The sequence below is a fragment of the Cucurbita maxima genome, unplaced genomic scaffold (assembly GCF_002738345.1).
Source record: "Cucurbita maxima cultivar Rimu unplaced genomic scaffold, Cmax_1.0 Cma_Scf00023, whole genome shotgun sequence".
Taxonomy (NCBI): Eukaryota; Viridiplantae; Streptophyta; class Magnoliopsida; order Cucurbitales; family Cucurbitaceae; genus Cucurbita; species Cucurbita maxima.
The window spans coordinates 474,783-497,717 of NW_019272039.1; the positions used below are offsets into that span (position 1 = coordinate 474,783).

General features: G+C 36.5%; 2 protein-coding genes, 1 long non-coding RNA gene and 1 pseudogene across 8 annotated transcripts; 2 read left to right on the forward strand and 2 right to left on the reverse strand.

The window, feature by feature from the left end:
- Window positions 1–105: 105 nt before the first annotated feature.
- Window positions 106–3,416, reverse strand: LOC111497064. 5 transcript variants are annotated; one of them, XM_023147688.1, is made up of 6 exons: window positions 2,640–2,830; window positions 2,348–2,522; window positions 1,546–2,214; window positions 998–1,439; window positions 797–878; window positions 106–611 (listed from the first exon to the last, which is right to left on the reverse strand). In XM_023147688.1, exons 1-6 carry the CDS (start codon window positions 2,661–2,663, stop codon window positions 408–410), a joined length of 1,596 nt encoding a protein of 531 aa, XP_023003456.1. In that variant the 5' UTR covers window positions 2,664–2,830; the 3' UTR covers window positions 106–407. The 5 variants fall into 5 exon arrangements, with proteins under 5 accessions (XP_023003456.1, XP_023003455.1, XP_023003454.1 ...); XM_023147687.1 differs by lacking the exon at window positions 2,640–2,830 and adding an exon at window positions 2,847–3,412 and having other exon boundaries at window positions 120–611; window positions 1,546–2,208; XM_023147686.1 differs by lacking the exon at window positions 2,640–2,830 and adding an exon at window positions 2,847–3,412 and having other exon boundaries at window positions 120–611.
- Window positions 3,417–11,374: 7,958 nt separating this feature from the next.
- On the reverse strand, window positions 11,375–13,185 carry LOC111497070. Its single transcript, XR_002720564.1, has 3 exons — window positions 12,935–13,185; window positions 12,456–12,586; window positions 11,375–12,086 (listed from the first exon to the last, which is right to left on the reverse strand). It is a non-coding gene; the product is annotated as an uncharacterized LOC111497070 (long non-coding RNA).
- Window positions 13,186–13,682: 497 nt separating this feature from the next.
- Window positions 13,683–15,931, forward strand: LOC111497066 (annotated as a pseudogene).
- Window positions 15,932–16,814: 883 nt separating this feature from the next.
- On the forward strand, window positions 16,815–22,204 carry LOC111497069. Of its 2 annotated transcripts, XR_002720563.1 has the most exons (7): window positions 16,815–17,961; window positions 18,108–18,207; window positions 18,834–18,960; window positions 19,565–19,739; window positions 20,250–20,319; window positions 20,573–20,671; window positions 21,653–22,204. XR_002720563.1 is itself a non-coding variant. In XM_023147696.1 (5 exons), exons 1-5 carry the CDS (start codon window positions 19,928–19,930, stop codon window positions 21,898–21,900), a joined length of 423 nt encoding a protein of 140 aa, XP_023003464.1. In that variant the 5' UTR covers window positions 19,750–19,927; the 3' UTR covers window positions 21,901–22,204. The 2 variants fall into 2 exon arrangements, 1 of the variants encoding a protein (XP_023003464.1); XM_023147696.1 differs by lacking the exons at window positions 16,815–17,961; window positions 18,108–18,207; window positions 18,834–18,960; window positions 19,565–19,739 and adding an exon at window positions 19,750–20,008 and having other exon boundaries at window positions 21,653–21,801; window positions 21,877–22,204.
- Window positions 22,205–22,935: the final 731 nt, after the last annotated feature.

Consider the following 22,935-nt stretch of genomic DNA (forward strand, 5'->3'; position numbering starts at 1 on the left):
TCTGGTCCTTTATTAAGATTAAGGCTCAACTCTGTTCATTCGTATTGAAAGAGCTTCATGCAGCTCTCTGTTTCTGCTTTTTTGTTGTTTGAACTTTAAAGACACGCTTTAAAGTATCCTTGAGAACAGTTCACCATTTATTTTAAGCATAATCAGGCAAGTGTACTAAAAGTAGCTTCAAAAAACTTGTTACAATCAAAAACATTTTAAGAGTTCGAATCGTGAATTTTTTTCATAGCTCTCTGTTTATTCTATATGAACACTCTGAGGTAAGGAGTTAGTTCATTAACTGCAAAATTCTCTTCTGGGAACTAAATGTAAATGAAGCTGCTTGATAGATGCAAGTTGAGCATTGTTAGGCCCCCAATTCATTGTTCTCTTCATTTTTCTTGGGAGTTTTGGTTTCATCACAGCCAACCACAACAAATGTAAGGGGAGGATGGCATTCGTCCTGTCTGCCGAATGTACTCAGCCTGTGCAGATGCTCTTTCTGCCTCCCGCTTCTTTCGACACTCAGCCGCTGCCCGTTTTTCTTCCGACTTTTGCTTTGTCATAGCAATCTTCTTAATCATACTCACTTCAGCTTCAGCTCTCATTTGCTCAACTTGGGCCTAATTTGTGCCAAAGCCTTAGATCAGTACTAAAATAGTTGCCGTGTCTTCAGCAGTGAAAATCTTTCATCAGTATGATATCAGATCTCTCTAGTTACCATTGATTTATAGATATTTAAGTTCAGCCTTCATAAAAAAAATAGTCAATTGACTTAATCTGAATCTTTAAGGAGGAATCTAAATACCTCTACCCTCCGCATTTCGGCTTCTAGCTTCGTTTTCTGCTGGTTTTCCCATGCTTCAATTTGGATCTCTTCGCGTCTATATCTGAGCAATGTTAAAATTTTCTTATCAAATTAGAAGGAATAACTTGTCATCAGACCTCCTGGATCTTAAAACTCAATACAAGAGTTATATGATATATGTGAATTATGGAGGGGGAAAACCTTGCCATATGTTTAGACTTTTCGACTTCCTCCCACACAGCTGCACGTTTTTCGAACTCCGCTCGCTTGAGTGCCTCCTTGTCAGCAATTTCAACATTCTGTCTGTTCTTTTCCTGCTCATCCTTACTTGCCCAGGCTGCAATATTTGACTTGCCAAGCTGCATACCAAGGGCTAGAATCTCTCTCCTCGTTTTGAGCTTCATTTCATCTTTTGACAGTTCCTTATGGCCATTTTCTGTGAATTGTTGCAACTGGAACGCAGATTGCTCTGTAGGAGTGGGAGCAGGTGCATCTCTCCGGGGTGTGGAGGGGGTTGAAGAAATTGGGGTGCGAAGCGGAGACGCTCCAACAGGGGTGGCTGTTCTTGAAGGCTCTTGGCTAGGAACTGGGGTCATTTCTGTTCCCATATCTCTCATTGAAACTGCTCTTATTGCAGGGAAGCCTGAAGAATAAGCCATTAAACTTATACAATGAGCGAAACAGGGTTGCAAAAGATCTAAACATACAACACAAATGAGAGAGCTGCTAAAATAGTGTTGGTCTTATACCTGTCGAATCCTCTTTACTAGCTTTTGAGGATGGTTTGTGATCCACTTCCTTCAAGTCATTAATTTGAGAACATGGGTCAATCAACTCATCATCTGCAAAAGAATATGCTCCAGCACGCACGAAAGAGAACTTCTCAGGCTGACAAAAATCAACATGGTTTGCATCAACGACATTACCAATTGACGACCGAAGCCAGGAGTTTGCAGATTCTGGAGCAACCCTCACCATATTTGCGGCCATCATTTTATATCCATGGTTTTGTGCAACATTCTTCTTAGAATAATTGGCAGCCTGACCATTGTTTTGACGATTCATTATCCATTTCTCTGCATCATTCCACTTCGATGGTATCGGTCTCAAGTGGGACCTCGAAATGGAGCTTTGTGCAGACCTCTCTCCTTTATGAAACTCAAAACTAGATGAACTTGCATTACTGTCATAATCCAGATTTTCATCTTCTAATGATTTTGAAGTGTTAATTGTGCTTGAATTACAACTATCACCTTTCAGGCATTCCTGCATTCTATTTCGATCAGATTCGGAGAGAAACTCCTTTGGTATACTTGGAGACCGATCACTTTGTTTTGAGTCTGAAACTGCCTGATTCAAAACCTTTTCAGAGAGAACTTCGAAGCAGGAAGATGTCACTGCATGACATGTTTCTGCATCTGTAAAAACATAAACACGATACATCTCCTCCAACAAACATGACAATGAAACAAGTAAAAGTTTCACCCTCAGGCATAATAAGGAACATAAATGAGATAGAAAGGGGAAGAAGAGAGGGCGAGACAGACAGACCTTCCTCTTCAAAGCCACCATTTTCTGTGGCCAATAATAAACTATTTCTGACAAACTCAGTGTCCTCAAGTTTGGAAGGAGAAGTTCTTGAAGAGTTGCTGTTTGATCCATCCTTCTTTTTATGATGAGGTGCCATGAGTTTCATCCTCAGTTTACTCGGAGAAATTATACCCGTCTGAAATAGAGAAGAATACCCATGAAACTCTTCCAACACAAAAACTAAATAAAGAGGAAGAAAGAGCTCAAAACATTCTGTTCTGTCTTAAGTAGTTGGAACTGTCCCATCACTCACACCCAAAATTGATATCAATTCCATACAAATAAAAGCTATCAGTAGGGTTCGGAACCACTCTTCAAACTTAGATCAAGAAATAACATTCTCAACTTCCAACCCATTTGAGAGTTTGTCTTTCCAAAATCCTAGAAGAACAGGAATAGTCCAACTTAAAAACCAAATGAAGTAAGAGAATGAAAAATAGAATCCTAGCAGAACGGCCACCTGAACTTTGTGAATCCTTTCGTACTCCATTGGATTCCCGTTTCTCTCTCTCTCTCTCTCTCTCTCTAGGAGATGCAACTCTGCAGAATGACTGAAGAGAGAGAGGGAGAGGAGGAAATAAAGGATATGGCAGGTGGAAGAAGAAGAAGAAGAAAGAAGACCCACAAGTCAATTTCAGAGTATATGAAAACCCGACAAAGGGGGGAAGAAGAGAGCAGGTTTTTTCTTCAAGCTCATGAACAAGGCCAACTCGCATGCACTATACAACACAACACAACATATTCAAGAACGCCTCTCCGATTAATCCACGTCAGTTGCCGGACCCACCGACTTGAGGTGGCTAAATCAGAACGAGCCACTTGATCACAAGGACTAATCAAATGGTCGGCGATCAATTCGCCATTGTTAAGAGAAACTTAGAAGAGGGATTTCCAAATTAGTAGGTGGGAGTTGGGGAGAAGACTTATAAGGGTGAAAAATGATGGGAAATGATTAACGAAGACAGGAGGAGAAGGGCATTGAACAGTGAAAATGATAGGAAAAGAGAGGGGAAAAGGGAAAACAGACAAGAAATTTAATCTCGAAACTCACCAGTGATCCATTTTTTGTTCTTTGATTTCTTGGCTTTAAATCTCCTCTGCAATGTCGGTTTATTGCTTTTGAAGAAGGGTTGGCAACCAATCACGGGTGTTCCTTCTTCTTTTTCCATCAATAAGGCTGTAAAGATGAATCCAAATCTAAAAATTGAAGTTTCAAAGAGATCATATAATTAAAAGAAAAGGTATAACAAATATGGGGGTTTCAAGTGTCCGTACATAAGGCATCAGAGAAAGTACGTACACTGGGATGGGAATTTAGCAACATTTCCATATCTGCTCGAGTTGTTAATTAGAAGAGTTTTTTTTCCTCTGCAAAGCTTTTAAATTCAAACATATATTTTTTTTAAATAATTGTTTGAACTAAATACTTGGCCTTAATTTTACAAATCTTGGATGATCGGTGAAGTACAGAGCATCAAAAAATTCACAAATCTTATTATCACCCAAACTTGGAGGAAAAAATTACTGACCACTGGGGAAAAAGTTGAAATTTCCAAGTACGTTTAGGTGCAAATGTATAAAGTTCTGAGCATGGCATGGCAAGTAAAAAACTAACCTTTTCTCTCTAACTTCTCCATCACAGTACACTGCTTCTGGTACATCCTTCTTATATTTTCCCTGGTCTCTTCAATGTGCTATTGATATACCTTTTTCTTGAAAATAGACATTAGAAATGTCAAATTTCTATAGCATTCCACTATAGAGAAGCAATTAAGAAATTTCTCTTTAGGAGACAAAGAAAAACAAAAAACACTCCAAAGGGAAAAAGAAAACAGAAAGGCAAGATTTAGGCCATAAATTTTCGTGATTGGTTCCATAAGCACTTATTGCAACAGAAGTTCAGTAATAAACTCTACAATAAATTGTGTTTCTATGTCTGCAAAAAAAAAAAAAAAAAATTATTTGAAAAATAAAACTTCAATATGCGCATTACTATTAAAAAAAAAAAAAAAAAAAAGTAACGACCCAGATCCACTACTAGTAGATATTGTCCTTTTTGGGTTTTCTCTTTCGGGCTTCCCCTCAAGGTTTTAAAACGCGTCTGCTAAGGGAAAATTTCCACACTCTTACAAATGGTATCAGAGCCAGATACCGAACGATGTGTCAGCCTTCTCACTGTTCCCCAAAGGGGTAGACACGAGGTGATATGCCAGTAAGGACGTTGAGCCCTAAAAAGGATGGATTTAGTATGCAATTTATTCACATACAGTGTCCTTGCCTTACATGCCATTAGCTCCATATTGTCTCTATTAAATTTAACTATTCCAGTTTTTCTGTGGAAGATTCCAAAATGAACAGAGCAATTGAGGAAGGAATTGCATTATTATGTTCCATCTTTGCAAATGGGTCCCATGACTTATGTCACATGTGTTGGCCAATTTTCTTCCACTTTCTTCAAAGTTTTGGTGGTTTATTTTGAACAAAGTTTCTTTTCTACTTCTCTGATTGGTTTGTTTGGTTTCAACTTTCAGCGTTTAAGGGTTTGAATACTTTCCCCCTCGCACTCGTGGTCACCAATACTTGGTCTTGCTTTCTTCGTTTGTTTGGTCTAATAAAATACTGGCACCGAGGTTGTATATAATTAATACAATTAAGGACAGCTAACGAAGAAGTTAATGGTAATCTTGAAGAACCGTTAGAAGAAATATTACCTCATCATAGGTGTGTGGAGATTCTAGGACCATCATGAGCAAGCTGCACTGGAATTTCTTCCTGAATGAGTACAAATGATGGAACATAAAGATCAGTATCGGACATCCGATCTACAGTACAAAATGAAGAAAGGCCATCTCCCTCCAACTTCATTTAGACCTTTTAAAGATAATAGAATCACCGAGGAACAGTGAAACCACCTCTACAACTTGACAGCCGATGTACAGGACAATCATTGAATGAATCTTTATAAGTTGATTGGTTCCTTTTTTAGGATCAGAATGTAAATTTTGTAACTTTAAGACCATTCATCAAGGAACTCATTATTCATGTGGTGGTGATCAAACTCATGACCCATTCCAATTAGCATGGCTTGCCTAGGACCTATCCTTTTTACTGCTTCAACAGTCCCTCTCGTATTAAAAAATAATATTTAGAAATATATTTTAATAATTAGTTAGAAGTATATTTGATATATTTTTTAGTGTTAGTAGTATATTTTATTTTAGATTTGATTAACCATATATTTTATTTATTTATAAGATTTAGTTAGTTATATATTTTTCTTATGGTTAGGTATTAGTTGATAGTTTGTATCCTATTCAAACATGGTAAACATGAATGAAGATCATACTTTTGATCTCAATTCTATTTCTATTTCTCATTCTCAACATGGTATCAGAGCACCGATCTTGGTGTTATTAAATATCAAAATTTACTTTATGGCGTAATCAGCCAAATCCAGTTTCAAAATTTTGGATGTTGATTTAACACATCCTTATTATATTCATTACTCTGATCGGCCAAGATTTCACTTTGTTCCAATCAAATTAAATGGAGCAAAGTACCTATCCTGGAGTAAATCAGTTATGCATGCTCTTATTGCCAAGAAGAAAATTGACTTCATTGATGGCACAATTGAAGAACCGTCTCAAGATGCAAATTCAACCGAATTTGAACTTTGGAATCAGTGCAACAGTATAATAATATCTTGGTTAACTCATTCCGTTGAAGCAGATATCGCTAAAGGGATTATTCACACCAAGACTACTCATCAAGTGTGGGTTGATCTTCACGATCAATTCTCACAAAAGAATTCTCCAACAATTTTTCAGATACAAAACTCGATAGCAACGATGTCACAAGGAACCATGGCACTGTCAACATATTTCACCAAGCTCAAAGCACTCTGGGATGAGCTGGAAGCGTACCACACACCATTTACCTGTAGTCAACGTCAAATACATATTGATCAACGCGAAGAAGACAAGTTGATGCAATTGCTCATGGGGCTCAATGAGTCTTAAACGGTGAGATCTAACATATTGATGATGTCTCCATTACCTAATGTGAGGCAAGCCTATTCATTACTTGTACAAGAAGAGATGCAGCATCAGGTAACTTCTGAACCTACTGAGAATTTCTCGATTGCATCAGCAGTGCAGAAGAAAACAACATATTCAAAATTTGTTAAGGACAAATCGTGTGAACACTGTAATAAAAGTGGTCATACAATCAATGAGTGCAAATCCTTAAGTTTCACTGTAATTTTTGTGATAGAAGGGGACATACAGAAGATCGGTGTCGACAGAAAAATAATTCTGGAAGGACAAGACAAGTCAATCAACACAATAATCGTGGATATCGATCATCTGCAAATATGATCGATGTTTTTCAGTTGAATACAAAAGAACAGTCACCTAATTCCATTCCAAATTTTTCTTTTGAGCAATTACAACAGATAGCATAAGCCTTATTTGTAATCAATCATCGCCCTTCTGGTAATTCTGACAATCACATCAATGTTGCAGGTTTGTTTCCCATATCTACATTATCTATTAACTCTGCGAGTTCTAATTCATGGATTCTCGATAGTGGAACTACGGATCATATAGTATCAAAATCTTTCTGTTGTGACTGAACCAAAGGTTGTCATCATGTCTACAATAAATTTGCCTAATGGAGAGAGAGCACGTGTGTTACATACTGACAATATTTCTCTTAGCCCTAACCTTAAATTAAACAACGTTTTATGTGTGCCTTCATTCAATTTAAACCTAATTTCCATCAACAAACTTACCAATAACTTGAAATGTTATGTCACCTTCTATCCTGATTCTTGTGTTATGCAGAACTTGGCTATGGGGAAGATAATTGGCTCGGGTAAACAATTTGGAGGTTTCTATCATATTCCTTCATCTCCAATCAAATCTTCAGCTCATCAATTTGATTTGTGGCATTTACGCCTAGGTCATCCTTCTTTTTCTCGTTTTAAATTTCTAGTTCATCAATTGCATCTTAATAATGCGAGTTATTCTCATAATTGTAGTATCTGCCCGTTAGCAAAACAAACTAGGTTGTCTTTCCCAAGAAGTTTGATAACAACCCATTCTGCCTTTGATCTGATACATTGTGATGTTTGGGGACCACATAAAATTCCTACCCATTCTGGTTTGCGTTTTTTCTCACTATGTTGATGATTTTACTCGATGTACTTGGGTTTTTCTAATGCAACATAAGTCAAAAGTACATCATTTGTTAATGAACTTTGTTAAATTCGTTCAAACTCAATTTCATACTACTATCAAGATAATTCGATCAGACAATGGGACTGAGTTCCTATCTTTGCAACCATTCTTTACTTCTTGTGGCATTGAATTTCAGCGCACTTGTATCTACTCCACAACAAAATGGAGTCGTAGAATGTAAGCATCGCCATATCCTAAATGTAGCTAGGTCTGTCCTTTTTCAGTCACAAGTTCCACTTAATTTTTGGGGAGAGTGCATTTTAACGGCTATTTATCTTATAAATAGAACGCCATCACCATTGTTATCTAACAAGACACCCTTTGAAGCACTCTACAAACAACCACCTACATTTCATCATCTTGAAGTTTTTGGTTGTAAATGTTATGCAACTATAGTACATCCTAAGAAAAAATTTGAACCTCGGGCAATTCCTTGTGTTTTCGTAAGATATCCTTGTGGTCATAAAGGTTACTAAGTAGTATGACATGCAATCTCACATTCTTTATCAGCCGTGATGTTAAATTTTGTGAAGATGATTTTCCTTTTTCATCAGCTTCACAAACTTTGACATTGGCTCTTTCGACTCCTGTTGTACCACTTCATGATTCATCCTACTCAAACATCCATCCTCCACCTTCTATTCCTTCACCTCCTATTCCTCCTTCACCTCCTGTCCCTTCACCTACTACTTCGTCTCCTCCACCTTCTCCAGATTCGCCCACTAATTCTAATCCTATCCCACCTGATACATCAGCTCCACTCCGATGTTCTACTCATACTAAACAGCCTCCAGCTTGGCATAAGGATTATGAGATGTCTTCTGGAGCCAATCATTTAACCTCTAGCTCAAGTCCGGGCACTAGTACCAGGTATCCCCTTCATCATTATCTTTCATTCACTCGTTTTTCTCCTACTCAACGTGCTTTTCTAGCTCTTATTACATCCCAAATAGAACCTAAAACCTATGACGAGGCAATTGGCAACCCGTTATGGCAGCAGGCTATGAATGATGAAATTGCAACTTTGGAACGTAACCATACATGGTCCCTCGTTCCTCTACCACCTGGTCATAAAGCTATTGGTTGTCGTTGGGTGTACAAAATTAAATACAACTCTGATGGTTCTATTGAACGTTATAAAAGCTTACTCACTGTTGCTGCTGCTCGAAAATGGTTCACCCATCAGTTGGATGTTCAAAATGTCTTTCTCCGGTCATCTAGACGAGGAAGTCTATATGTCTTTACCATCAGGTCTTCGCCGACAGGGGGAGAATACAGTATGTCAGCTCCATAAATCTCTTTATGGATTAAAACAGGCTTCTCGCAATTGGTTCTCCATATTTTCTACAACTATACAAAATGCAGGCTACACTCCGTCTAAAGCAGATTACTCTTTTTTTACTAAGAGTAAAGGTACTTCTTTCACTGCAGTTCTTATCTATGTTGATGATATCACAATGATCTCAAAAAAATTCAATATCTCAAGACCAGTTTACTCTAGAAATTTCTTATCAAAGATTTAGAAAATTTGAAATATTTTCTAGGCATTGAATTTTCTCGATCTAGAAAAGAAATTTTTATGTCTCAAAGGAAGTATGTTCTAGACATCCTTCAAGACACAGGTCTTATAGGAGCACGTCCAGACAAATTTTCTATAGAGCAAAATCTGAAACTTTCTTTAACGGTAGGAGAGAAGTTGAATGTTCAAAGTAAATACAGACGGTTGATTGGAAGATTAATATATTTGACCGTCACTAGGCCTGACCTAGCTTATTCAGTTCGTATGCTTGGCCAATTTATGCATGAACCAAGAAAACCACATTGGGAGGCAGCTCTTCGAGTTCTGAGATACATCAAAGACACTCCTGGTCAAGGACTCCTACTACCATCTAAAAACAATTTAAGATTACAACCATATTGCGATTCTGACTGGGGTGGTTGTCGAACTTCCAAACGGTCTATTTCTGAGTTCTGCATTTTCCTCGGAAATTCAATTATTTCTTGGAAGTCTAAAAAGCAGACTAATGTGTCTAGATCATCAGCAGAAGCCGAGTATCGAGCTATGAAAAATACTTGTTTAGAGTTAACTTGGTTAAGATACATTCCTTAAGACTTGAATGTTCCACTGTCCGAACCAGCATTATCATATTATGATAATCAAGCAGCATTACATATAGCAGCCAATCCAATTTTTCACGAATGTACGAAACACATTGAAATAGATTGTCATATAGTTCGAGAAAAGTTACAAGCTGGAATCATCAAACCGTGTTATGTTTCGACTAAAATGCAATTTGCAGATGTTTTTACTAAAGTTTTGGGAAGACATCAGTTTGATTTTTTGAAGAACAAGTTGGGTGTGATTGACATATACTCTCCAACCTGGGGAGTTAATATCGTATATCTGAGATATTTTAGCAGTGGTTAGTAGTATATTTTATTTTATTTTTTATTAATCATATATTTTATTTATTTACCAGATTTAGTTAGTTATATATTTTTCCTACCGTTGATAGTTTGTATCCTATTTAAATGGTAAACATGAATGAAAAACTTTCCACCTCAATTCTATTTCTATTTCTCATTCTCAACAAAAAAAAAAAAAAAAAAAAAAAAAAAAAAAAAAAAAAAAAAAAAAAAAAAAAAAAAAAAAAAAAAAAAAAAAAAAAANTTCTATCTCGCCGATTTCGTTCTGGAATCCGGTTCATTTGCTTTTTTGTTTCGCTGCTATATATAGATTTTGAAATAGAGCTTTCATTTCTGCAGCTAAAGGCGATTTTATTGAAGATTTTTCAACTTCGGTGAGTAAATCCGTCTAGACTCGTTCTGCATGCTTCATCTTGTTATTTGCCATTGCGATATTGAAAAAAAAAAAAAAAAAAAAAAAAAAAAAAAAAAAAAAAGCGAGAGATATGATGTCAATAAAGTAATTCCAAGATCCTAAAACAGAACTCATAAAGTTGTCTACAAAACCTGCGGAAGGCAGAAATGGCCATTGTGGGATCCAGTCTGCAATGCGAAGCTGAAATGAAGAATCGAAGAAAAACTCTCTCCAAAATTATAATAACACAAAGGAGAAAACAGGTGCAAGGTGAATATCGTTAGCATCAGCCAATAAAATTTTCTTAATTGGACTCTTCATTTACTAATGTTGAAAATTAATCCAAGAATCTTCTGATGGCCAATTCGAATTAAGACAGAAAGAAGAGTAATAAAGAAGATCAAGAGAAGCAAGACAATTAGGTGTAGAGTGTTCCGGCTTCAGAAAATCAGAGCCTACATCCACTTGCCTAAGGAACCAATTCACTAATCTTTCAGCAAAGAAGATCAAGAGAAGCAAGACAATCAGATGTTGGAGTGTTCCGGCTTCGGAAAATCAGAGCCGACAATCACTTGCCGAAGGAACCAATTCACTAATCTTTCAGCAATAACCTTTTGCAACATCTTATATACATAATTGCGAACCAAACGAGTATCCTTTGAATTTCTTGTCAGGCCTTTGGCCTCACCAATGCACCACCTAGCTTTATCACTTTGATAGAACTAGGTGTTTCATATATCTTGGAAAGTTTGTGGTAGTCTACCGAAACGATGTTGTGGTTCACAGCCCAATGATGGAAGAATACCAAGTTCATTTGAAATTTGTCTTAGAACAATTAAGGGCCAATCAGTTATATGTGAAGAGGAAAAAATGCTTGTTCACGGCAAGAAATCATAAGCTTCTTCAGACAGGTAATCGAGTGTGGGATCCACCTATGGACCTATTGAAAAAGAATAATAGTTGGAGTTGGACTTCAGAGTGTCAAACTGCATTTGAAGAGTTGAAGAGAGTAACAGTGAAGGGACCGATTCTTAGGATTACTGATGTGACTGAACATTTGAAGTAGAGACTATTGACTCAAATTATAGAAGATGTGAAATGACACATGGCATCCACAATTGGTTCAAATTTTGATTCCAAACCTGGTTATGAATGGTAACGAATATTAGCCAGAAGATTAATTGCACAGAGCTACACGAGTTACAAGGAACCCTTTAAGAGGTTATTGGATAGCAAGGAGAAAACAAAGAGTGTTCTATATATAAAAAAAAAAAAAAAACCACGTTGGCTCCACTGGTTGTTATGCATTTAATTATTGGGAGGTCCAAAAAGAAAAACGACACGATCTGAAAAATGATTTCTTAGAGAAAAAATAGATGTCGGAAGCATCTACATCTAGTGCCAAATAGGAACTCTTCCATCATCAGACGTATCGTCTATCTAATATTCTCTGAACAAGTAGCTTGCTCAACATTTAAAACGAAGGCTAAGAACTCCATGGCCAATTTATTGCGAGTAAGATGGTACGATAAGTAATCTAAAGAAAGGTAGCCACACAAGTACCTTTTCATCGTATTTTGATCTAAGCAAACAGGCGTCCGGTTGATTTCATTTGTGGGACTAAAAGGCTGCACAGCACCTATATCATCAAAGCCAATAACGAAATCCTCGTGTTCATGAGTCAAAATAATCTGAAATTTTTTTAAGGGAAAAGCAAAATATCCATAAGGACAGTTAGAGTCAACTTTATGCAAAGAATATGTTCTTATAAAATTGACTAAAAGGAGAATCAATTTTCATAAAAAACAAGTGTTGGCGCAAGGTAGAAATGGTTCAAGTACGTTAAAAGTGTAGATCGAAAAATCAAGACGCAAAGATTGCTTCTGAAAGCCATAAAGGTCGGCAAAAAGAAATAGCGTCCTGATCGTATTTATCTATGCATTTTTATTTTGAAAATTTTGCAAAAAATTATATATAAAAACAGAAGGAGCAAGAGATAACGACTCACAGAATCCATTCAACCTTACGGCGTGTAAACTATCTTAGAGCTTGCTCCCTAAACGTCTTCCCTACATCGATCAATATGTAATTGTTCTCGCCATTGCTTCGGCAATATCAATGAGCAACGATGCATTGCATCTGAAATATATGAAAACTTGGTTTAGCAAACCGTAGCCATGTGCGTATAACGGACAAAACGAGGTCAATTAAACTGCAAGCAACTGCGCCAGTGAACATATACCTAGATCCAGTTACAACTTAAATTGCTCAGTAAACTAAAGAAATTTCAGCCAATGTATCAGAAATCCTCCGTTGAGTCTACTGCCTCAGACTATCGTTTTAAAAAAGAAGAAGAAAACAAACGGAGCAGCGAAATCTAGATGCAATGAAGTTCAAATTCCATACTCCAGAGAGATGACCACAAATCTAGATGCGGAAACACCTATTCCTCTAAACAATCATAATACAGCCTTGAAGCAGACTTACGATCGAGAAATCTGACGAAATCACCGGTAGTTCAGGTTGAGCTTGGGGAGAACCGTCAGTGCCTGAGAGAAGCAAAGGAGGGGGGATCATGAGGCTGGCGAGGCACATCAAAAGAGAGACCGAATTCGAAAACCCTGAGCCCAAGAAGATGAGCGCCGATCCAGTTCCATTGCCCTCGTTGTCCGCAATTCCAATGATCGAGATCTTCCCGGGAGAATCTGCGTCGCGCGAGTCATATGAATTCTCCTCGAGTCCCGCCAATTTCAACGGTCCCGAATATTTTAACCATTTTATTGATAATATAATTGACATTTAATTTAATTTTTATTTTTATGACGTCAATAATAAAAAAACGGTATATAATTAACATTTAATTTTTTTTTATCAATAATTATAATGATATATCAATAACGATAATTCGGTTTTCAAAAAAGAAAAAATATATAGATCATATGAGTTAAAAAAAAAAAAAAAAAAAAAAAAGGTTCTCTAAATTAAAAATTTTAAAATAATGCATCGAATTAAAATTATGTCAAATCCGTATTTGTAATTTTACCCTAATTTAGATCCCAAACTTGCTTACTCTTGCGACAGGGACGCCCTGTTTTGGCGCGAAGTTGAGGAACGTCGACGGAGCGGCAGGAAAGAGTGCCTGCAGGGTTATCTAACCAGTCGATAGTTCGTCAATTTCTTCACTGTTTTCTCCTCCATCACAATGGTATGTTATTCCTTTTTCAATTAGTACTATTGAATTGGAAGAAAGCGAATCGGACTTCATGAACTGACTTATCTAAATAATTTTCAGAACGGTAGAGCTAGTTCTACTCTTTTTGTGAATGAAATTGTCTATAAATGCTTCGATAATTTTTGTTTCCATCCTATAACATGGAGTGAACTTGGCGCATTTGTATCGTTTTCCTCTAGGAGAGATTCGAGTTTCAGTCGTTGATTAAGAACTTACTGCAGTCATATTGATGGGAGAAGTAACGGGTTTGATGATGCAAATGACGAATTTCAGAAAACTGATTCGGAGGATTTCGGAGATTCGAGTTTGCGGATATCCTGATGAGGAATATGAAACGGATCGGCAATTTAAGTTCGGTGGTTATGGAGGCTGAAGAGTCTACTAATGAAGAAGAGGAAGGTGTGGATGTTGATAATGACGGGGATCTTTTGGTGTCTAATATGTCTGATAGAAATCATGGATAAGGAAATGATTTCAAAAGAGTTGAAACTGGTGAAGATGTATTTAGATATCCCTTAGTGAGAGATGCCTGTAAATTGATCCAGCTAAGTTCCTCTTGGAATCGGAAGTTTGAAAGGGAGTTGAGGCATTTAATAAGAAGCCTTAATCTGCCACAGGTTTGTGTTGTTTTGCTCTCTCAGGATGGCAAAAGAAGTGCTTTGATATTCTTCTATTGGCAGATAGATTGTGGCGGTACAGACATGATTCATCCGTGTACTTGCAGGAGTTTAACCTAATTTGTCTATTTGTAAAACTGCAATCCATATTAATGAGTTAAAGAAGGCATTGAGGTTTGCAGAACGTAGGTTCTAATTGGCATTGCTCCAAATGTTGTGAGCTATAACTGTTTGACCAAGCCAACTGATTGCTCAAATGCCATTTAAGGGATGCTCCCCAGATAAAATTAGTTGGTATACTTTCATGGGATTTCTCTGTAGAGACAAGCGGATGAATGAAATTAGGGAGCTGATGAAGAAAATGAGAATGGTTAGTGACTTATTTCCAGGCCATGTTACTTACAATTCTCTAATCCAGATGCTTTCCAAGCATGACCACGGAGATGTGGCTTTAGAGATTCTTAGAGAAGCTGAATAATTGCAATGTAAAATTGACAAGGTCGAGTATAGTGCAATAGTTCATGCATATTGCAAGGAAGGAAAGATTAAGAAGGCAAAAGAGCTTGTTGGTGAAATGTTCTTCAAGGGATGTGCTCCAGATGTTGTAACATGCACCTCTGTTTTTAACAGGTTTTGACGCATTGGGAAACATGATCAAGCACAAAGAGATGATGATGAACACGAGTAAGGAAGAGTGGTGGACACCTAATGCTATCACTTATAGCGGCGTTGTGGTTCATGGGTTACGGTGGGAAGGGAAATTGCTTCTGTCAGGGAGGTGATTGGAAAAGGTTTCTTTCCAAATCTAGTTGAAATCAACTTATTGGTGCAGTCTCTTCGCTGGGATGGGCAACCACGCGAAGCTCAGCAGTTACTCAAGGAGTGCATGAACAAGGGTTGTGCTGTTAACGTAGTCAATTTCTCCACTGTCATTCATGGATTTGGTCAGAAGGATGATTTGGAAGCTGCACTGTCATTGTGGGATGATATGTACTTTTGTAACAAGCACCCTGGTTCTGTGATATACACAACATTAATTGATGCACTAGGCAAATCTGGCCGTATAGAAGAAGCTACTGAACTTTCAACGACGATGCTGAGGCAAGGGTTGGCTCCTTCTCCTGTTACATAAAGGCCTGTCATCCACCAGTATTGTCGAAAGGGTAGGGTAGAAGATTTGTTGAAATTATTGAAGAACGTGATTTCAAACCATATTTAATCTAGTTATTGAGAAACTTTGTAAATTTGGATACCTTGAGGAGGCCAACAGCCTTTTAGGTGAGGTTTTGAGGACGGCTTCAAGAACTGATGCTAAAACTTGTCATGTGCTAATGGAGAGTTATTTTAGTGTTGGAATTCCTATGTCAACATAGACAGTTTCTTGTCGAATGTTCAATAGAAATGTACTTCCTGATTTATTGTTATGTAAGAAGGTCAGCAGGAGACTTCTTATAGGAGGAAAATTGGAGGAGGCCGATAGGCTTGTATTACTGTTTGTAGAGTGTGGTTGTGTTTCGTCTCAAGATCAAAAGCACTTGCAGGACTAAGATTTCTAATAATCTATCTTGGTTGACTTCATGTTTACATCATATTTCTGTGCTGTGAGTTTCATAAATCTGCTTCCAGGTTTCAGAATTCTTATCATTTGCTTCGTGGTCGTTCTTTCTGATATTTTGTTTAGCATGATTTTCTCACTAATGAATATTTGAATTGTTGGATGCATCATGTATTTCTCTTGTAATTTTGATTGAAGGCCAGTGCTGTAATCACCATGGTTGGCCCTATGGCAAAGATTACTTGCACACGCTCATTTTTTAGTTTATGCAGCTCTTAGTAGCTATTACCGAACATTGATGTCCTATGAGTTTTTACCATGCTCTAATTACTGCAGAGCTAGGTAATAGTCTTCCGGAATTTGTTAAGAGTAGATCCGATCCAGTTTATCCAAATACCCCCGTGAGCAAACTACACTGCGAAGGAACAAAGAACGAAAAGAAGATACCTGCTGCTTTAAAGGTTTCAATATCATGTCAGTGTAATAGTTGGCATACATTCAATTTCTTTTTCCTTGTGCCACTGGGGTTGAGTTTTAGGAACTCAAGGGTGTTCTTTTTTTTTTTCAAAATATACGATACACAAACCTGTGAATTAAGTTTCCGCCCCCCCCCCCTCAAAACTGGAATGGGTGTCTATGTAGGTTGGAATTGCATGTAAAACATCCACTTGCATAAAGTTGGCAGGGCAATGAATGATATTTCTTATGGCAAGCTGCTCATTATAGGGTTTGAGTAAGAATGTACCCGGGGTAAATTATCTGTCTCTCTTTGTTTTATGATAAATTTTGCCCCAAATTCGCAATTCGAAGCCTGTACTGTTTCTCCTTCATTGCTGCTGCTACAGGCTGGAAAGAGACCTTAAGCTGTTCCATTTTTTGGCCCTTCTCTAGGTCCTTGTGACCCACTGCCCACATCTGCCCTGAATAAAGTGGTTGGTCCAATAGGATCGAATTTGTCTTTTGATACAATTGCTCTTGATAATTCAAATCTAAGGGAAAAAAATCATTAATGCTATAACTACCTGCTGTTGCGACATTGACTGCTATATGTACAGGCCTATGCATAGCTTAAACGTTAACTGCCGTGGGACTTCTTTTTCAATGACTTGTGTCTACCTCTAAATGCTAGGTTGGGTACTGGAGTGCTCTTTTGAAGGACCCCTAATGTTGATTGGGGGCCAGGAGATTATTGGTGATGGATGGGGAGCTTTCCTTTTCTGTATGACCAATGGGGCCGCAATTTTGGTTCAAGAAAGGCAGCCAGGTACTCCACAAATATTTAAAGGTGTGTAGCTGGAGGACAAAGTTTGTAAAATTGTGATTGAATATAACTCTGGAGATACTTTCTGTCTTTCCCTTTAATTCCAAAATTAATGGTTTAAGCTCTTGAGTTACGACGCTAAACTGTATTAACAGAAAAGTTAAGGCACTAAACTGCATTAACAGAAAATCCTTCAGTTCATTTATTCATCATGGACATTTTGCTTCTAATCCTATATGGTGAATGTTTATTTTGCTGGTTGGTATGCCATGGAGGGCTCAATACGGTTGTGAGACTAAAACAAATAAGTGTCGGCATATGTCTCTTGCCTTGTTGGTGTCTATTGGGTGGAAAACCAGAAGAATCTCTAGACCAATTACCGCTCTTATGCTCATTCAGGAAGAAGATATCGGGAATCTTCCTCCTTTGCTTCAATCTTTCATGACGTACCGATCTTTTTTGCCCGAGGATGATGCGATGCAATTATTGAGTTGACATAAATTTTAAGGAAAGGCTAAGGTCTTTAGCGTTAATGCAGTTAGAACATTTCTTGGATTCTTTTCTTGAAGAGAAACTATCAAAATTTACATTGACAGGGAAGAACTTGGGAAGTTATGTCTCAAATCAAGTCCATATGATTTTAGGATTTGTTCTTCTCAATGTTACCAATTACTCCTAGCAATTAATTTCTATTGAATCTCTGTTTTGTAAACTCCTAATGAGGGAGAACAGTTTTTGCATTTAGCCTTTCAATATACTAATGAAACGCATCTCCTTTTTATTTAAAAGTAAAAGGATGAAGAAAAGTTACTGTAGCAATTGTGGGATCTTCATAGAAGTAGATCAGAGGTTTGATCTTAGATTATATCACTTTATCATCATTTTTTTTTTAACAAAAGATTGTTATTATTATTATTACTATTTTAGTATGCTTAGAATCTACTCTTGAAAGACATTGTAACTAGGCTTGCTTTTCTTTATATTAAGAATAACAGAAAGAATGGCCTACTCTCCTGGCGATCCCAATCTCCAACAAACGAGACAAATTTCTTACTCCAAACAGCATATGTAGCAGCATGGGTCATCAAGGCAATGGTATGGGTCTCATTATTGCTTATACTCTGCAATTTATCTGAAACACCCTTTGCTATCATTCTAGCCAACTCTTTGCAATCCTGAAACTTTTTTGGACTGTGTTTTTTTTTTTTTTTTTTTTTTTTTTTTTTTTTTTTTTTTTTTTTTTTTTTTTTTTTTTTTTTTTTTTTTTTTTTTTTTTTTTTTTTTTTTTTTTTTGTTAAATTATAAACGTGACCTTTATAGTTTGAAGAAAATTATAAAGTCCTTATAGTTTTTAAAGTTAGAATTTTGTCAATACGATACGATAAGACCACATAAATAATCCATATCGTTGAAAGTCATTAACGGATGAAGTACTTTGACAATTATCACATACTCAATCCATTGATGACTTTCGAACAGTAGGGATATTTATGAAATTTTATCCAACTATATAGATGGAAGTTTAACTTTTAACATAGTTCAGGTTAAATTCTAACTTTTTCTAGACCATTGAAGCCAAAAGTGTAGCAGAATCACATTGAGATGCACGTTTCATTTTATTCTTATGTTTGAATATAAAATTGTCACAAATTCTGTCGTCTTTAAACCGAACTGAGATCGACAGTTTTTTTCCTTTTTTTTATTGGTTTTCTTGAATGCAGTTCCAATATTGCAGTGGATAAGATGGAAGTCTAGAGTGATTTCTTCGGCAGAGGTTCCAAAATCCATGTTCATCTTGTGCAAGATGATAGTCGACATGTACTACGCCTGGAATGTCTATCAGTTGAGGTACATCTGAAAATGTCTTTATTGACTCTGTCTTGTTATTTCTGTTACATGTTTGATGTCCTTTTGAAAAGGCTTAGCCTAGTGACAAATGTTTGCCAAATGGGTAGGCCAGAAGTCCTATTATTATCTCCTCAAGGGGTTCTTTTTTAATGTTTTGTCCCCGCACCCCTTCTTTCTTGGGAATTTAAGTTATTCAACAACTGGACTGTAAGGACTAAGTTCTGGCATTCAAGGCATCAAAATCAGAGTCAGTCCAATTTTTTTAAAAAAAATTATAAAAAATCAAGTCAAGTCCAAATGTCAAAAATCGAAGCCAGTTTCCCCCCTTCTTTTTTCTCCAACCAGAGTCAAATCAAATCATTCTCTTCAGTCCCATTCCTAACCAATCAGGGCCTTAAATGTACAATTTTTTAACCTCATTATATAACTTTTTTTTTAATTAAAAAAAAAAAACATTCTCCTGGTTTTTTCTCATCTCTGTTTTTTTTTTTTTCTTTTCATTTTCTAGTTTTTATCATATAAAAAGCAAGACATGTTTCAATATTATATGCTTGATTTGGCTTATGACATCTTATATTTCCCCCACATGCTCTTGGTAGTACAGTACACTGAAAACTTGGCCATCTTACACCACAAAAGCTGAAAAAGAAAGAAAGATTTTCTGCAAAGCAATTGATTCTATTTGCTCCCTTCAATTTAAAAATTTTTATACAGTGAGGGCCATCCAAACAGCCCATAAAGATTTATTATCTTTTGCTACTTGATTACCATTTGAATTGGTAAGTATTTTATTGACCCATGTTCCCTATTCCCTCTGCATTTCTTAGAACCACCCCAGATAATCAGAGATTTAAGGCCCTTCTTGGTTGCTTGTTGGACCAAAACAATTCTTAGTTTATTACAATATTTTATTGACCATGTGGTTCTCTTTTCTTGTTTGCAACACAGCCACACACATCTATATCATATGTCTCAACATTTAACTTTTTCAACAGCAAAAGCTGTGAAAATGAGAGCCACAAAATCCAAAGTTCAGACCTTTTGCTTGGTAAACTCCATATACATTTATACTCTGTAGATGCTTTTTTAGAAATAATGTTAAGAAACTATCTTCCATTTTTATACATGGAGAATCTGTTTTGACAGCGACAAGTTAGGCCCCCTTATTTCTCAATTTTTTGTCTCTAAGTTTTTTAGTCCTTTCAACCAATAAATGTTAAAATGAGAATAACGTGTAATATTCAAATAATATATATTTTTTTTATTAAAGATTCATTTATCTACGGCAGGAAGCAATTTTGGGTCAGGCAAGTTGCCAGAGGTCATGTCATTGGAATGAGCAAATTTTGGATTTTATAGGTAAGAACATCTTTTTATTCAATCTAAACATTGCTTATTTTGTCAAGAAGTTTTAAATTTGACGACAATGAAAAATAAAAACAATATAAATATGGGTTACGATGCTTAGTTTCTTTAGAAACAGAAAATATGGATTATAAGTGTTCGGTAACTAACGAACGATAAATAGATCTTCGTGGAATCGTTCTGAAGATATTTTTTGTTATATATAACTCTTCGTGTAATTGTAATTGTAGTTATCTCTAATGCATAGATTCAAAGAGATGGTTGAGAAGAATGATCATGCTTTGTTGTAAAGAGAGAGAGTTTGAAGCAGATGAATGTGTAAAAGCACACGATGTCTGCTATGAAGGTATCAAGAACCCTTGGCCTCACCTGCCACTTTTTAACATTTTCTCACTTCCAGCTAACTCACTATTCTGTCCATTCCTTCCATAAATAGCTGCAATCATTTTGTGGACTATGTACCTTCATGTTTATTACCATAAAAAGAAAGGAAAAAAAAATCATCATCGTGGTGCTACATAATCGACTCGATTTCTTTTATTTACATTCCTTAGAAAAAGTGAGCTAGTTCAATAAAATTGGGACTTATTTGGCCTATATTCCCACCAACGTGTTCATTCTTCCCTGTGGACAAATCTATTTGGAGGCATACTCTTTTATCATAGAATTATACTCGTTTTTATTGTGACAAAAAGAATCTAGGAAAAAAACACGAGTGATTCTAGACTAGAATGTCGTAAGAAATATCTTTATTTGAGTGGAGGGTTCTAACTCCTTATAAATGATGTTACAATCACTCAAAAATACTTTAGGATGCATTCGAGACTCCTCGTAAATGATGTTACGATCAGTCAAAAATATTTTAGGGTGCATTTAAGAGCGCTTCCAAAATGGAAGTACCAATAACAATTGACCAATTAAACTTTTTAATGAACTAATTGAGAGTCGAAAGTGTTTTCTCACAAAATACTTCACGTCTTGTACTATGAATATTAAAATCTTGAAAGTAAATTTTATATCTTATGTTTTTTTTATTCTAAATTCATATCAATTTTGCCATTAAATCACCACCATTATTTGTATTATTTTGTCGGTATGATTAGACCCTTCAAATAATACACAAATTGGTGGGGGATAAGGAGTGATTTTATAGTTCTAAACAAACCATTTGTGATGATATTGGTTATATTTCCTTGATGGGTTTTCAAATTTCATACTCATTCATGAATTGAGTGAATGGTTAGTATATTTTTTCAACAACTATCTAACCAAATTGTTTGAGTTTCTTTCCCTATGTTACGTGTTCTAACGTCAATAATAAAACTAGGCCCACGCCAGAATTTTCCCCCTCCGCTTCGTGGGCTCCAGCAGCCGCCAGCTCCCTTCCCATGTAAACTTCTCCTCGCCGGAGAAATCTCCTTCTCCGGCGACGGCAGTGCTCCTCTTCCGTTTACTTGCAGCGGCGGCGTGTTTCAAGTGAACTTATCCAGTTAGCTATAGAGAGACTTATTTAGATAGCATTCAACTAATTCTGGACTGTTCTGTCCGCAGGAAAAATCCAAAATTGAGTTGTAGTCGGGTTGTTCGCATCGTCCTGCACAGGAAGAAAGAACACAGAGCCTCGACTCGACCTGTGGATCTACAAAGGTAACGTGAAAGATTGAGCTTGAACTGGCTAACCCAAATCACTTTTCAAACTATACTTCCCTGGGTTAAAATTAAATGAGATGGTTTTGAGGGTATAAATGAAGAATCTATAAAGAGAATTAAGCTCTTTGCACCACTTTTTTTTTGGTGTGGTGACTTAAACCTTCCAATAATGTACAAAATTGATAGAGATGTACAAAGATTTTATTGTTGGAAATAAAGTCACTTGTACTCTTTTGTCCATGTGATTTAGAGGCTTCATTAGTGTACAAAAATTAGTGAAAACACTAATTATGAGAAATCGTTTCATACAACTGTCATTTCGTAGCTATTAGAAGGGTTTGTTTCAATTCAACAAAAGTAACGATGAGAATTTCGTGTTGATTAAACATCTGAAAGAGTTTAGAAGATGGTTTTTTTACTGCATGATAATGTCAAGAACACAGTGACAAGTGGATTAAATAACTTCTCGCATTTGCTTAATGTGTCCCCTTTCTTCGAGTGCTCCGTCTGGTCCGGTGCTCTTGCCACCCACCTGACGGGCTCGGGTTTTGATGGCTAAATGACAAAAGAATTTGGAAGTATTCCCACATGACATACCCCATTTGAACCACCATGAGATTGGGGTTGTCTTGGGTTTGTATCTCGAAGGACAGTAGGTACTGACCAAATGAAGTGTCCTCAAGCAGATGGCTGCCCACTTTTGTATTGTTGTTTTGTTGCTATCATATCTGTCCCAACTCTCTTGTTTCTTTCCTTATTTTCATGTCCTTCTTCCATTTTTAGTGGCCTAAGATCTTTCTTCTCCCTTCAAACTTTATCAACCTCACAATTTTTTTTAGCTTTTTGCCTCTTCTTCATGTTGAGTTCATCCCATTTTTTCATTTTTCGATTCGTTTTACTTCTGGGTTCGTTTGAATATATAAAAATCTCGATCCTTTAAATAGTAGCTCAGGGTTACTA

What these genes read in the sequence shown, in the direction of transcription:
- LOC111497069 (XM_023147696.1), top strand. Translation starts at nt 19,928, where the DNA reads ATGTCTCAACATTTAACTTTTTCAACAGCAAAAGCTGTGAAAATGAGA. An exon ending in AAGTTCAGACCTTTTGCTTG is followed by an intron (nt 20,009 to 20,249) that starts GTAAACTCCATA and finishes TATCTACGGCAG; the next exon opens with GAAGCAATTTTGGGTCAGGC. An exon ending in ACACGATGTCTGCTATGAAG is followed by an intron (nt 20,672 to 21,652) that starts GTATCAAGAACC and finishes TAATAAAACTAG; the next exon opens with GCCCACGCCAGAATTTTCCC.
- LOC111497064 (XM_023147686.1), bottom strand. Translation starts at nt 2,876, where the DNA reads ATGGAGTACGAAAGGATTCACAAAGTTCAG. An exon ending in TGGTGGCTTTGAAGAGGAAG is followed by an intron (nt 2,215 to 2,347) that starts GTCTGTCTGTCT and finishes ATGTTTTTACAG; the next exon opens with ATGCAGAAACATGTCATGCA. An exon ending in TAGTAAAGAGGATTCGACAG is followed by an intron (nt 1,440 to 1,545) that starts GTATAAGACCAA and finishes CTTATTCTTCAG; the next exon opens with GCTTCCCTGCAATAAGAGCA.